We start from the raw sequence: 16,045 nt of genomic DNA, 5'->3' as shown, positions 1-16,045 counted from the left end.
CAAACGTTTTCCCATTAAGTCTAAATGATGTTCTTATCTGCATGTTTAAATATTGAACTTTGACCAGTGGCCTATTTCAACTTCATGTGATATATAGTCTGTCCGATAAAGTTGAAATGACCGAAAACACCAAAAAATATACAATTGAGCATACCAATGAGCTATGTGGACAGTGTGATGACCGGACAGTAGATCGATAGGACAACAGATCGAAAACAGAACAATTGGGACAATAGATCGAAAATTAATCTCTATTCTTATTGGTTCAAATTAAGCATTAATTGCGAGCTGTAATATAATTACCACATTATGGCCTTGCCTTAGCGGCCCGTAGGACTTGATATGAATCTATCACAGTCGAATAAAATATCACACAGAACTTGTTATGCTGTATAATAAATGAGCGCTCAAATCTGATTAGCCAATACGCAACTTGAATAATGTAATTTTCGATCTATTGTCCCAATTTTCGCTTTCGATCTGTTGTCTTTCGATCTATCGTCCTAGCACCGGACAGTGTTTCTGAAACGTTCGCTCAATTCGACTTTTTGGGACACGCTATATATAGTCCGAAGCTATATATAAAGTTAAAACAAAAGCGGAGGTTGAATTGTCAAGGTTCAGTTTTATAGCGTGCAGATATCAGCATTTTGTTGTTCATAAGCATGTCAAATGTTTTTCGAACGATGGCTTGCGTTTCAATGTTAATCTATCACATAGTCTATCTCATGAAGTTAAAACTTGCAAATCACGCAGTGAGATTGATCATTATTATGGCCTCTTAAATGACAACAGTTTTATCCCTGCAAACCAATTCATTTGTTTTGATCTACAAGTTTTCAATGTGAACGTTGACCCGTTAATTCTGTTCAATGATTTTTGAGACGTTCTTATAACGTTGAAATAATTAGGCGGACTCACTTTATGCGTGAATTTAAACTTTGATTTCGTTCTAAACTTAGCCGACCAACTGGGCTAACTGCTCAGACGACTTGTGACCGGTTTGCTCTGTCTGTTTGCTGTCGCGTAAGGCTAGCTCAAGTTAAATTGAGGGTGTGAACTTAGGAGCGGTTTTAGGGGGATCTAAGAGTGCTGAGTTACGGCCGGAATGTGGAGTGGGGGTTGTAGTGATAGTGGGGTGTCACATGTGGGGTTGAGGTGGTAAAGGGAATGAGAGGGGTAAAACTCACAAAATCTCAGATCCGCTATTTTCACCATCAAATTATATCTTAAACAGCTTCGAAGCATTGCGTACTTAGTGTCTAATGAGCCGTAACGCTCTAGGAAGACTCATTGACCTCAAGATTATACTGGTTTATCCTATCCCGTTTTTGAGGACGAAAAGCAAAATGGTCCGACAAAAAAACGATCAGACGAAAAAATGGTAGTACAAAAAATAACATAACCGACTAACGTCGGGCGAATTGCTCTCAAACGACCGGCAAGCGGTTGGCTTCGTCAGTAGCTAGTCACGGGGGGGGGGGGGGGGTGCACCGGGGGCTGATGGGGGGGGGGCAACAGCGCGGTGGGGGGTGGAGGCAATAGTGGGGGAGGTGTCTCAACCTCTAAGAACCGCCCTTCACACCATAAGTATAAGTCTCCAAACCAATTTGAGCTGAAACAGAGCTGAAAGGCTCTAAGAGCACTTAATGCCCGCTGGGCGCTACTTGTTTATCCCGTTTTTGAGGACGAAAAGTCAAAAGCGTCAGACGAAATATTGGTCAAGCGAAAAATCGCATTAAAAAAAGACCGACAGGACTAATATAATTGCTACAAACTTCGTTTGAGAGCAATTAATTACAAAAGACCAGCAGGACTAATTTAAATTTCACATAACTTGTTTGAGAGCAAATAACAACTAATCAAGTTAACAAAAATTTGACTGCTGATAAATGTTTTCTCGTAAATTCTTAGAGTTTAACTAAACACTTATTCTTCGGCACCACAAGTTCTTTTATTCTGGGCAATAACATGGTTAAATCTAAATTCATATCAATTAAAAAGAACACATTTAGGAGCTCATCTAAAAGAAATACGATTGTCAATGAAGCTGCTTAGTTAATTTGTGAAATTTTGTGTTCGTGGCGACTATTTTGTCGGAAAATCTCTTAACTAGATCTGGGTAATTTAATTCCCTATCAGGGTAATGATTTGGTTGAATCCTAATTCAAATAATCTCAAAAGGAATACAATTAGGGGATTCATTAAAGTAACTCAGATCGTCAAATTAGCTGTTTCAAAAATTAACTGTGCATTTTTTCTATGCTTTCTTCGGACTATTTTGTACGAAAATCTCCTAATTAGATCTGGGTAAATGAATTCCCTATCAGGGTATGATTTGGTTGAATCCTAATTCAATTAATTTTAAAAGAATGCAATTAGGAGCTTAGTTCTAGGAATTACGATGGTCAATGCAGCTGATTCAAAAATTATTGTTGGATTGTTGTTTATGCTTTTTTTTTAAACAAGTAAATTGAAAATATAACCCAGGGGTTAAATATTACAAGCTTAAAATTATATAAACAAAATCAGTACAATGTTAAAAATCAAAATTAGTGGTTCCGTTTTCTAAAGGTAAAAATAACTTTTGAAGCCACCAACGTTCCTTTCCAACGGTACAAGTTTGAATTGTTGGAGCAGATGCTGTTTTAACATGCGTTTAAACTTTGATTTTGATCTGATAGTCCGGACATCACGCGGAAGTTTATTCCACTTTTGGGTGATTCTTTTTTGTATTGATCGACTGCTTAACCTTAAGAGAATTAGCTGTTCAGTTCTGTTGTTTTTTCTTACAAAGACATTACCACTTAGACAAAAACTCTCAGTGCCGTGTGTTTTCAATAATGAAATATCATTCCTAAGTTTTGAAACACTCATCTGGCTTATTAAAAGTTCTGCAGGCAAAATGTCAGATTTTACTAAGAGATCTGTAGATCTCTCAAACTTTTTTCTCATATAGCAAACTTTAATACCCCAATTGATTTGTCGATTAATTCGCTGCATTGCAGAGAAATTCAAGTTCTAAAAAAATAGAGCACTGAAAGTTAAATGAGAAAGGACTAGGGATTTGAATAGCATCAATCGTGCCTCCAGAGGTAACTGATAACGTAAAAGGTATATGGATCTAATCGCTGTGGCCATATTCGATAGGACTTTGTTGAGTTGTACATGAAAATTTAGTTTAGAATCAATTATTATACCCAAGTATCTGCAGTGACTTTGTGGTTTAATTTCTTGTCCCCCAAAATACTATTGGATCAAAATTTTCATGTTCCTTTGAGACGCAAAGAAGTTCAGTTTTACCTGTATTCATGGTTAATTTGTTTTCTTTGCACTATTTTGTCTGGAAATCTTCATTAAATCTCCTTTTTCCGCAAAAGCACTTTTATTCATTTTTTTGATTAGCTCATTATTAAGATGTATCATTTTTGCTATAGTGTATTGGTGACATTGAATTAGTTTGTTTCAGTCTTTCCAACTCTGTTCGGATAGTAAGTGTTTTACAGCCCGCTTATGTATCTGCATATCTCTTAAATAGTCACCATTGCATTACAAATTTAGTCTAAAACTATTTGTTTAGCTCAGTATTCTCTCAAAATCAAATTGGATTCGATTTGCCTCAGATCGCACAATACTCGATCTCAAAAAGTACACCAGTTCCATCTGACAGAGAATTAAATCAAGTCGAAGCTGTATGCCTAAGACCTGTTTATGCAAAAATGTTTCATTTCAAACTGAAGCTATCTTTTTTTCTTTATATCTATGTGTTAAAATACCACAAGCAGAACACTTAGCAACATTTGAATTGCAGCTCAAATTGTTTGCAGGTACAGGAAAAATAATTTGTTTGCAGCTCAAAAAGAATTTTCTGAACAAAATTTTTTTACGCAAGAAATTGTCAGTAGCTTAGCAATAAACATCGTTATTGAAAAAGCTGTTATCTGCGACAGTTGCTTTTGGTTCTCTGTGTTGTTGTTTTTTTTAGTCCTTTTTTAGTGCTTTAACGACGAGGTGTACAATGCTAACAAATAACGACGAGGTCTATATTGACCAAAAACTATAATTTGAGGTATTTTAACATACTGATGAAAGAAAATTCAATTTCAGAAAGGACAATTTCTGAACTTGAACTTAAGTTAAAACTCGAGTCCGCCTGTGAACATTGTTGCCACATCTCTCTAGTTTTAATATGTTTCACACTTTAGTATTTAGCTCACTCAAAAAAACTTTCGCACAAATTGGAGTTTTCGCACAAATCTTTTTTTTACCTTTCGCACAAATCTTTTTTTTAATTGAAATTGTGATCCAAACTAACGTGATTTTGTAGAACCCGTAATCTTTGTGTTTTTCTGAAGTTCTCTCTGCCAAGTTTCGGCCCCCAATACACAATGCAAGCTGACGCATTCTATTTGAGGCAGTAAATCATTCAGGGCTGCTAAGTCTTTTTGATATGACTTTAAAACTGATCTTGGCTGCAAATTCAATTCTTTTTCTCTTGTGAGAGGCGCAGTTTTGATGGTTTTTCCGCCTATGAGAAGTGATTATGATTACGTGAACTATTTATGAAATGTTTATTACTTAAGTAAAGTTAAACTCTCAGTTTCAATCCGATTTCTCTATGAAACAACGCGAACTTATTGTGATAAATTCTGAGTAATCAAAGCTTTTCAGCAATTCACATTGGTGATTCGTAAATTACCATTAATTAAAAGAGTCATAGTTTCTGCCACACCTCCATTACGCTACATCCAAAATAACGTGGGGTTCCAATGAAACTGCGGTAATACAGGCACAAAATTGTGGTCGCATATTATTATCTGATGCTAAGTTCTTCCCAATTTATTTTATTACAGATTAAAATTGAGAGGGAGGTGGCCTTATTAAAAATTTGGAACTTTTCCGTTTGTGAACCCCCCTCCCCCTCCAGTACGTTATGCACTCCCAATTACGGAGCACGTGTCACCACACAGGAATTCATTATGTAAAAATATGGCACGTGAGTCGGGGGTGCAAATAATATGCACCAACTAAGCTGGGTGAGGGGGGGGGGGGGGGGGGAGCACAAACGGAAAAGGTCCAAAAATTGTGTTGGACTAAGACCTCAATCTTGGGCCGACTCCAAATATTTACATACACTTACTGACCACAGGAATTGACAGCGGGGCTTTCCCATGAGAGCCCATCCCATCCCTTTATAAGTTTTTAGATGGAAGAGTAGGGTCTAATTGGAGGGGGGAAGGGGGCCCATCCACACACCAGGAGGTGAGTTTGGCATAAGTCTCTATGAAAATGGCATCCCGGGTTGCTCATCATACAGATTTCTTAGTAGTCATACTAGGTCATATATGATTCCTAGTAACCATACTAGGTCATATATGATGTCTATGATTTCTTAGTAGTCATACAAGGATCACACAAAAATCAAACTCAACACTAAAAAATTAATTTATTATGCCCTAAACAACTGATACCATAAAACTCGATCATTCCAGCGATTCTTTAAGAAAAAAAATATTTTTCTTTGTAATCATACTAGGTTATATATGATTTGAATGATTTCTTAGTAGTCATACAACGCTCATACAATTTTTTTAAATGGCGCAACGCAATCGTAAAGTTAAGAGAGACTTTCATTGAGAGGAACAAAAACCACATAGCAAAGCAAAAAAACTGGACATTCTTTGTAATAATACTAGGTCATATATGATTTCTCGCATACTAGCTCATATATGGCCCGGCTTATCTGGGACTAGCCCCTTTAGATTCAATGCTGTGGCTTAAGCGGAGCTCCCCTTTCCTTTTATGAGATGCACGATTTGAGTGTTTTTGGTGCCCCTGTAGCCAGCAGTTGCTACCATTGCACCGTAATCACTCATCGAGTGCCTCTCATGTTATCTCCTGCTTGTGTTCTGTAGGTCGCGGCTTATCTGGGACCTTTCCCTGTCTGTGATTTCTTAGTAGTTTTTTGATCCTGGTATGACTACTAAAAAATCTTATATGATCCTTGTATGACTACTAAGAAATCATACATGATAATTTTATGACTTCTTATTAGTCATGCAAGGATCATATATTATTTACTAGGATCTATTCTGTTTCGCCCCCCCCCCAGCTCAGTGAGCATAATTTGTTTATGACCCCCAGGCGTACGTGCTATTTTCTTACATAGTAACGTGCTATATAGCAACATATAGTTTGTAACTGGGGGTCATAAAAAACACGGGGGGGGGGGCAGATTAGATCCATTTCCTATTAGTCATACAAGGATCATATATGAATTCCTTGTAGTCATACAAGGATCATAAATGATTTCATAAGTCATAGGTCGGCTTGCAGTGGTTTCAATGGGTCAGCTATCGGTTTTCGAATGCTTGCGATCTACGAGCAGTGTTACATTTATGATTTCTTTGGTTTCGTACAAGATTTGTATGACATCATATGATTTGTATGACATCATGTATGATCCTTGTATGAATACTAGCAAATGGCGACCCGGGTAACGATACTGAAGAACTAGCAATCACTTCATGGATTTTTTAGTGAAAATGGGGAATCACTTTCCATAGTTCCCACCTTTTTCCAGGCCGGGATAGTTCTTGATCGAAAACTGCTCAATTCCCTCATATCCCATCCGATTTTGTGAAAATTTGAAGCCACCCAATAAACCACCCGTAACGTGAAGTGCATTGATGAAAAGTTGGTCAATAAGTGCAATTGTAGCCAATAAAATAATGACAATAAATGCTATCGACAAAGCTATGTGTATATTTTTCATCTACAACAACGCTTATGAATTAACTTCATTAATATGTCAAAACAAAACCAAATCATCTGTTTATTTACTCATAAGTTGTGATAAGTTGATAAGTTTTTTTTCTTGATAAGTTGATGAAAATGAGCTAGAATTCGAGATTCTTCGAGTCGAACGGCAGTCATTGATGCTCGCTCATAGTTTCATCTCTGTAGCGGGAATTTGAAAATGACCTTTGACTTTCTGGTCCAAATAAAAACAACGGAAATGAACTGGTAGCAATAACTATGAAAGTGAAATTCTATGGCTTGAGATTTTTGTTCAGCCTCGCAATTTTCTCAAAATCAGAAGCTCATCGAAGGACGGTTCTTATTTCCTGCAGCTTATAATCTTAAAAGTTCATTTAGTGCACGACATCTATGTCATTTTAGAGGGAATATATTTGGGGTTTTGCAGGCTCTGATTCAGAGTATTCTTGCCTATGTCGTATCCTCCCTTCATAAAAAGCGTACTTTGCGGTATATTCATAGTAGTATGAACTAAAATAGGAGCGGGCGAAATTTGAGTGGGGCGAATCAAGTTAACACCCCCCCCCCCCGGGTCTTGGTGTTATCGCCAGTAAGCCGATAACTTTGTACGGAATCCGTTGATACTTATTCGCTGGATGTACTGAATGTGTACCCGGGTTGACCAAACTTACTAACCATAAAACGGGCCATATATGGTCCATAAAAGTCCATAAAAATTTCCGTTTTATGATCTTGCTATGGTTAGTAAGTTTCCATACATGGTCCGTTTTATGGATAATAAGTTTTTCTACGAGAGCATTATTTTTTCCTACTATGGTAATATATGAATGAAAGAGAGGTCCCTGCCATATATGATCCGTTTTATGGTTAGTAAGTTTCCATATATGGTCCGTTTTATGGTTAGTAAGTTTACATATATGGTCCGTTTTATGGTTAGTAAGTTTACATATATGGTCCGTTTTATGGCTAGTAAGTTTTCATATATGGCCCGTTTTTTATATGGATCATATATGGCAGGGCCCTCTCTTTCATTCATATATTACTATAGTAGGAAGAAAAAATGCTCTCGTAGAAAAATTTATTTTCCATAAAACGGACCATATATGCTACTAACCATAGCAAGATCATAAAAGGGAAATTTTTATAGACTTTTATAGACCATATATGGCCCGTTTTATGTTTAGTAAGTTTGTCTGATCATAGGACGTTTCGAGAGCTGAAACGTGTTGAATACTGTCGGAAAAAATCTACAGTTGAACTAACGAACAGCTTTTTGAGATTTTCCAGTATGCTTTGGGTGTGTTCCCCTCTTCCTTCTCTCAACTGGGCTGGGGACCGGCTACGGCGGAGTTACAAACACAAACATAGGAAAATTGAGTACTAAATTACCCAATGAAAAATACTACTTTTCAAAATTAAATATTCGAAATAATCGCAAATTTCCGTATGAAAAGCTAATTTTTACCAGAGACAAGTTATAGCAAAAATTCCTTTTGTTTTACAGTCTAGTTACACATGGGACACTCTATGCCAAGTTTGGTTCGATTTGAACAACTCTATGACCCAATCAAAAAGGCTATATTTGAAAATTATATATTCGAAATAATTGCAAATTTCCGTATGAAAAGCTAATTTTTTTCCTAGACCAACTATGGCAAAAATGGTAAGTACGGTACCATAAAATTAAACAACGGAATTTTGAAATTTTATGCACAAAAACTTTGTTTTGGAACTGCATGTAGACGTTTGGACTTTTTCTCAGCCAAACTCAAAAATTTTTTTTGGTCGTTGTATGTTTAGTAAGTTTCCATAAAATCCATATATGGCGTTTTATGATTAGTAAGTTTCTTTTATGGTGGTCAACCCGGGTATACTAAAGGTTTAGTTGAAACGATCACCTGCACGTTTTGAAATGCCTAAATGCTGAAGTACCGGAAGGTAAAATTTGTGAACTGCGTTCACGTTTTTTTAAGGAATTTTTATAGCCTACAAAAGACGTGTTTTAAGTATAAGTTACGTTACTCCGGTGGAGTCAGAGAGAAAATCCGGCATTCGTTGAGAGCCAAGCAGTGGTTCAAGTTGTAAGTCAAAATTTCGTAATTACTGTAGCTGTGTAACAGATCCTTGAAATACATACTTAAGCTAGAAACGCTAGAAATCCTCATTGATTTCAAAAAGAAATAATTATATTTCTATTTGCAGCAGTTTTATAAAAAAACACTACAATAGTTCAGCAAATAATTGCTCCGACCCACTTTAGTGCGGGGAGGAACTATATACTCAAGGGTTTTTTTGTTCAGTTAATTTTGAACGATCAATATAATCATCGTAGAGAGTTGTGAGTGGTATCATTAGAAAAGCATGTCCATCGTAGATTATCGAATTAAAAACTTTTTTGGCTTTTGCTTTTTACAGGGAATTATCGAAGTTTAATTTTTTGTGAATATGAGACGACATTCCAATGTTTCAATCCACATTTTCCTTATTTATGTCCAAATTTGCGTCAACTTCGCTAAAATATTATTATATTGTTAATGGTAGCAATAACTATATTTAAAAATTTATTTAAAGATTTACTTAAAGATATTTCTTTAAAGATTTGTTTAAAGATTTAACGATATTTAAAGATATACTTTATTTTTAAATACAGAGGAGGCTTGGTGGGTTGTCGATTGGAGTTGTTCGGCTAGAATTTATGCTAAGTTTCTCAAAATTCAGACTCTTGTCATAAAAAATGAGACGGAATATTTTTTAATTCTAATTTTGCCGGTAGTAGACGCCTTAAAACTGCGGTAACATTCTCCATAAGCTCAAACAACAGCTATTTGTACTCCCTCTGTCTTTAACAGTCTTCTGGAATTATAATACTGCCAGTTTTTTTTAGCACATTTAAACTGGAAAGTTGTACAAAATCCATTGTTTATTTTGGATATATTGAAAAAGTTTGTTTCAGAACTCATCTACTTGGCAGACAATTGAACAATTGAGCGTTTTCGTAGACGCGCGGCAATATTAGGACTGATCTTGATCTCACCATGGATCCTTCTGATAAAAATTACTTTAGATTATATGGGCGTGGCATTTTTTCAAAATATTTCCGCATTAACACAATGCTCAAGATTTAAAGAATATTGTATATGGTGATATAGAATGTTCTACTGTGGATATTAAATCTAGTAAAAAATATATAGAAATCTGAACATATAAAAAAAGGTATATAAGTGTAGGATATAAACTAGATGAAACTAATCAAGGTTAATTTGGTTTAGATTGCACTAAAGAGTCTCCTGAAGAGTGACTATTGCGTGAATCTTTTGATAGCTTCAAACTTAAAAAGAAGGTAACATTTACAGTTGAAGATGAGTTATATCAGGATAGTTCCGCTATTTGTTATATATGCAGTTAAGAGTTCAGTAGAAAGAATAGAAGTCATTGTCATGAAACAAGTAAATATAGAGGACCAGCTTGAAGTATTTGTTATCTGAAATATAGGCCGTAAAACAAAAAACCAGTTGTATTTCAAAATGTTATTGGTTATTACTTCAATCTTATTTTCAATGAGATATTTAAACAGAACAATGACAAGACAAAAGTAGCAGCTCTACCTAATGTTAGTGGAAAAGCTAAGATGTTCAGTGTTGGGGTATTAAAATTCATACATATTTACAACTTCTTGAGTATCACTTTATATAATTTGGCAAAAACATATGGATGTCAGAGTTAGACATTATATTAATATGAGTATTTCAACCTGAATAGAAATCAACATTAACACTAAAGTTAACATCACGACAAGAAAGAGATAAGCTGAAGAAGGAGAAAATTTATAAGGCAGGAACCGAGTTAACGCTAGAGTATTGGTGTATATATATCGAGTTTTTGTTTTTTAAAAATTATGTTGAATTAGGTATGAGAAAATTTGGTCTTAACACACTATGCTATGTTAGTTTGATGGTAATAGTAATGAATGCCGGCTGAAGATAAGTGCTGTTAAACTAGATACATTTCAAGAATTGCTTTTGATAATGTTTTTTGATTTGCTTTTGGATGTCAGAGTTAGACATTATATCCATATTTCAACCAGAATAGCTATTATGATGTTGTAGGTAATCTAACAGGAGAAAACTTTAAATCAATACTTACAAGAAAGTTACCATCACATCAAGAAAAAGTTAAGCTGAATAAAGAGAATATTTATATGACAGGGAGCGAGTTAACACTAGAGTATTTATGGAGTGATGTAGATATATCGAGTAAAAAAGTATGTTGAAATGAGTACGGAAAATTTTCGTTTAACCTACTGTACTATGTTAGTTTGCCTGTTTATAGTAATGGTTTCTGGCTGAAGACAAGTGTTAAACTAGATACATTTCAAGATCTGCTTATGATAAAAAAAGACTTCGATAAAAATAAGAGAGGCGGTATATGTGGTACTTTGGTTGATAGACATATTAAGAGTAAGAGTGTTACTAATAGCAAGAATAATAGCAATAGTAATAATAACAATGACATTAACAGTAAAAACAGTTGTGATAGTGATGTTGCTGTGGTTGCTAGAGATGATAATATGATTTCTGTTGTTTCAGCTATATTAATATAAGTTCTGTTTTTCTTTCAATTTCTACTACAATTTTTAATTTCAGTTTCAAAGTAACCCTTATTGTTTTTGATAACATTATTAATGTTATTAAAGTTTTTGTTTATTTAATTTTATCGTTGATCATTCTTTCTGTATATTTAGATATGGCAGGATATAGTAGTGTTGTTGTGGTGCTGTTGCCTGTATCGTTGGTTGTATTGCTGTCTTATTATTAAGCTTGAAAAGCTTGAATAAGATCAAAATTATAAAGAAGTGCATGGTCGAAATGATAGAATGCTGAAGTTCTATGTTAGTATTTGATTAAAGGTGACTATGATACAAATATTTTATAGATTCAAGAGAGACTCTGTATGAAGAGACAATACCAAAATGCACTAGAAAGAGAGCCGAAGCTATGAGAGAGGCTGAGAAAAATATGTGGACGGCAATGAACAACTCTCTATTTGGAAGATTATGTATGAATTTATTGAACTTCTGTCAAGCCGAGGAGATGAAGAAAAGTACTTGAAGACTGTTAGTAAATCAACTAGTAAGAATGTTACTGGATCTGATGATTATACATTTTTGGGCATCCAAAGAGACACATGAAAAATGATTCATCTGTTTATCTTGGGGTTACTAAACTAGAAATGGTAACTACGGATTAATAAGCTGTACTACAATCTACTAGTACCTAAGCTCAAAGGAATAGAAATTTCTTATACAGATACAGATAGCTTTTTACTACGTTTCATAGACAGTGAAAGGAAAAGTGACCAATTTTATCTAAGTATTCTAGATTTACCAGATAAGAATAATAATTTTAAGTACTTGTTAATTTCAAACACGAGTTTGGTAGTGCAGTTAAAGAAGACTTTAAAGGAATAATGTCAGAATCATACAATATCAATAGTCCTGTTAAAGGGAAAGTTATTAAGAATTAGAATAGAGTTAATAAAGATGATTACTATACTGCACTAATGCATAACATGGAAAGGAGTTCAACAGAACATAAAATACAAAAATCAGATGCTAAGATGGTTAAAACAAAACAGGAAAAAAATTATGTGAAAAAAATAAAGAGCTATCCTCATGATTGAAATTAAAAAATTACCAATTGTTTAGAAACGTTATAATAGAGATGACGAGGAATCTAAAGATTGGTATATCAGTTGAATCAAAACAACTGCGATAAGAATTTTATGGAATATGAAATACGATTTAGGTGATATGATTCAATTTTTCATTTTGCAGAAATAATTTCTAGTTTGTTTTCATTAGATTCCCTTAATGTCAGGTTCGTTGATGGAGAGAGAGAAAGAGAGATATAGGTGATATGATTAAATTTTTCATTTTGCAGAAATAATTTCTAGTTTGTTTTCATTAGATTCCCTTAATGTCAGGTTCGTTGATGGAGAGAGAGAGAAAGAGAGAGAGAGAGAGAGAGAGAGAGAGAGAGAGAGAGAGAGAGTGAGAGAGAGAGAGAAAGAGAGAGAGTGAGTGAGAGAGAAGAGAGAGAGAGAGAGAGAGAGAGAGAGAGAGAGAGAGAGAGCGAGAGAGTATCAGAGAGAGAGAGAGAGAGAGAGAGAGAGAGACAGAGAGAGAGAGAGAGAGAGAGAGAGAGAGAGAGTATCAGACAGTGGTGAAACCTTTGTTTTAGATCTAGCATTAGGTATAGACTTAGATCTAGTATTAGCATCAGACCTAGTGATCTTAGTGAAGGGAATATGCTTTACAGTTTGCTTTTAAATTTATTAAAATTCTGCTTATTAAGATTGTTACACCACTAGGAAATATTAAAATTAATTCATATTGTGTTGGTGGTAGACATTACTCTGGTAATAGTTATATTCAGGGCTCTATACATAGTAATAATAGTAAAATTTTTTTAAAAAATTGTAGTAATAAGACGTATTCTGAGCTTACATTTTTATAGGCTACTTTTGGAACTGTCTTATGGTTGTCTCAAGAATATAGGATACTCTTAAGGCTTACCTGACTAACTAAAGTTCTAGATCTCTAGTCTGTTACTCTTCTATCTGAGCTTCAGCAGACAGTGCACGGGCCCCAATGCTAACGTCTAACGTATATCTCAATACTAAACAAGAACGGAGTAGAGATAGAGAAATATACTTTATTATTATATCAGGTCTGTGACTAGTACCGGGATAAAAGGAAAACAGATAAACATATAAGGAAAGCTATTTTCCCTTTTTCAACCAATCAGGGTAGAGTATTTCAGTCTTTATTTTATATAAATAAATTAAGTCTTCAAGTCTTTTGCTGGAAGTCAAGATTGACTCCATCTTTCCGGGGTTTTGAGTTTTTTGAAAATCTTCTGATTAGTACAATAAACCATATTCTCTTTATTCTCTCTGAAGGATTTTTTTTCTTTTTGAATGTAGTTCATGCTTTGTAGTTCGTTCGTCAGTAGGCCGGTTCCCAGACACAGGTTGCCCAAAGAGCAAGGAGAGAACATCAACAAACACAAAAGTATCTATTCCAGCACCACTTCCAGTGGGCAAAGATCCTTTCGGGTAGGACCAGTGTTGATGTTGGAGGCGCTCCTGATGTCTGGCGACTTACCTGACTTACCTGATTTGTTTATGTTAGTTGTTTAATGTTTAAAATTTTTCTCTATATTAGATTCTCATGTTAGGTGTTGTAATTTTTCTGTTATACGTAGTATCCCTTCCGGTTGGAGAGAGAAAAGAATATAATCATTTGTTCAAAATGTTTTTCTCCCCAAAAGAGTTTTACTTCTTGTCCAGTTTCTGTTTCTCCTTCTATTAGAAGAAGATAGTTTTTAGGTGAGATTCTACAGTTTGTTAGTTTAATACGGTCGTTGTCGAAATGTATATGACAATCTGGTGGATATTCAAGTTCAATATAATCGTCTATTTGAACAACTATTTTTATGCAAAATTGATTTCAATTCAGTGATTTCATAAACTCTGACACCGATAGCATAGGTGGTTGTTCATTACAATGTTTACTATAATGATGAATTAGTCTGTCAAAAATGAAATTAAAACAATTCAAATTATCTGGTACTGTTGAATCGTTTTTGGCTGAAATTTTGTTTATAAAACAGTTGATTGAAGAAGAGATATTCTGCTAGTTTTAATTTCTCAATGAATATTTCGAAGTTTCTCAAATTGGTTTGTCTAGATCGAGAGAGTAGGAAATTTGAGAATTTCAGGATTATTTTTTGGCTGTAAAAATGAAATGAGATTATGGTTTTGGAAATGAAATGAAATGAGGTTATGTTTGTATTTGAGACTATAAATTCAGAAATAGAATGAAGTTTTGAGTAGAAGTTGGAAATTTTTTCTCACTGAGTTAATATTTGAATTTTATGTTTTTGTGTATCAATTTAGCTGAAATTTCAGATTTTTCAAATGTAGCTGAGGTTGTGACTTGTACGAGACAAAATCGGAGTTGTGATTTTTAACTCAACTGTTTGTTGCTTCTATAATATTCTTGGCATTTGCATACCTTCCGTTTTCTTTTCTTGGTTCTTGAAGTTGCCAATTTTACTAATTTACTGGGTCTAATTAGACTTTTGGATTCTTAGTTTTCGAATTATAAGGATCTTTCTGAAGTCTCTTCAGTTTAGTTGTTATGATTGTTTTTCCTTTGTAATTGGTATGTTGGTAAGTAATTGGTATGTTTGGTGGCAGTGTGACGTGATTTTGTCGTGGTATGTTAGAGATAGTTATTAGTTACTTGATGTTGTTTTTTTGTCGCTTGTTAACATTTAGCTTCAAGTAGGTTTTTAATCAATGGTTGAATTGATATAGATGGTTGAAGTGAATGGTGACGCCTTTGGTGTATGTCGTTAATGAGTTACCAAGTTGGTATTTGGTGCAAATGGTGCAAATGTCAAGTAGATGGTTGGTTTGCAAACTGCAACTGCTAATTAGTTGTTTGGTATCGACATCATGTTGAACGTGTTTGTGTGTATGATTGAAGTTGTGTTTAGATGAAGTGTTTACTTCAACTGCGAAATGAGATTTGTAGATCTATCATGTTAATCACCATTTCGTTCATGGCGTTGAATATGTTAATTGGTTTGCATTTTCTGTTTGTTGCTAATTGCGTCTGCAGGGGAACGGTAAGTCCCTGTAATTTGTTTGTAAACTCTTTTTATCTGCAAATGAAAGTAGTAATTTGTTCCTTTCTTTCCTTGTTCTGTGTTAATGAGGTCCTTGTTATTTTTGGTAATCATTGTATTTTTCCTAATGAGGATACTAATGAGATGTTTTCCTGCTAATGATTTTGTTTTGTTAACATCCGTTTTGTTTGTGTGACATAGATGGGTAATGACGTGCTATTCACGTAGATGGGTAATGACGTGTTATTCAGGTAAAATGTTACTGTAAAATGGCTATTTAGCCGAAGGTCGTGTGACCGATGTTACGAGTTAGAGGTCGTTTGGCCAATGTTGTGAGCTAGAGGTCATATGATCGATGAGTAATCAATGTGAAATAAATTTCATGTGTTTTAGGTATTGAGCCGTTTAATTGCCGTTGCTCACTAGAAATACCTTGGTTAGAGTACGCTGGATGTTAGTGGATTGTTACACATTACTGGATTGTAACACGTATTGAAGTGTTACGCGTATTTGATTTTTACGCTTAATGGATCTTTATACGTCCTTATAGGTCTTTTACTCGTTCTGTT

At 34.6% G+C, this 16,045-nt stretch overlaps 1 protein-coding gene across 1 annotated transcript in view; it reads right to left on the bottom strand.

Annotated features, from left to right (window-relative positions):
* Positions 1 to 6,898, bottom strand: part of LOC142353553 (uncharacterized) — a 74,413-nt gene extending 67,515 nt beyond the window's left edge. The window contains exons 1-2 of the mRNA XM_075405818.1: positions 6,574 to 6,898; positions 4,316 to 4,528 (exon numbers count right to left, since the gene is read on the bottom strand). Coding sequence (XP_075261933.1) covers positions 4,316 to 4,528; positions 6,574 to 6,775 — 415 coding nt within the window. The 5' untranslated portion in view covers positions 6,776 to 6,898. The remainder of the gene's footprint in view (positions 1 to 4,315; positions 4,529 to 6,573) is intronic.
* Between the last annotated feature and the right edge of the window lie 9,147 nt (positions 6,899 to 16,045).

This window comes from Convolutriloba macropyga, chromosome 14 (assembly GCF_964194025.1).
Source record: "Convolutriloba macropyga chromosome 14, txConMacr16.3, whole genome shotgun sequence".
In the NCBI taxonomy this organism is placed as follows: domain Eukaryota; kingdom Metazoa; phylum Xenacoelomorpha; order Acoela; family Convolutidae; genus Convolutriloba; species Convolutriloba macropyga.
The sequence above is the reverse complement of the archived record's forward strand: the minus strand, read 5'-3'. Positions and strand labels throughout refer to the sequence as shown.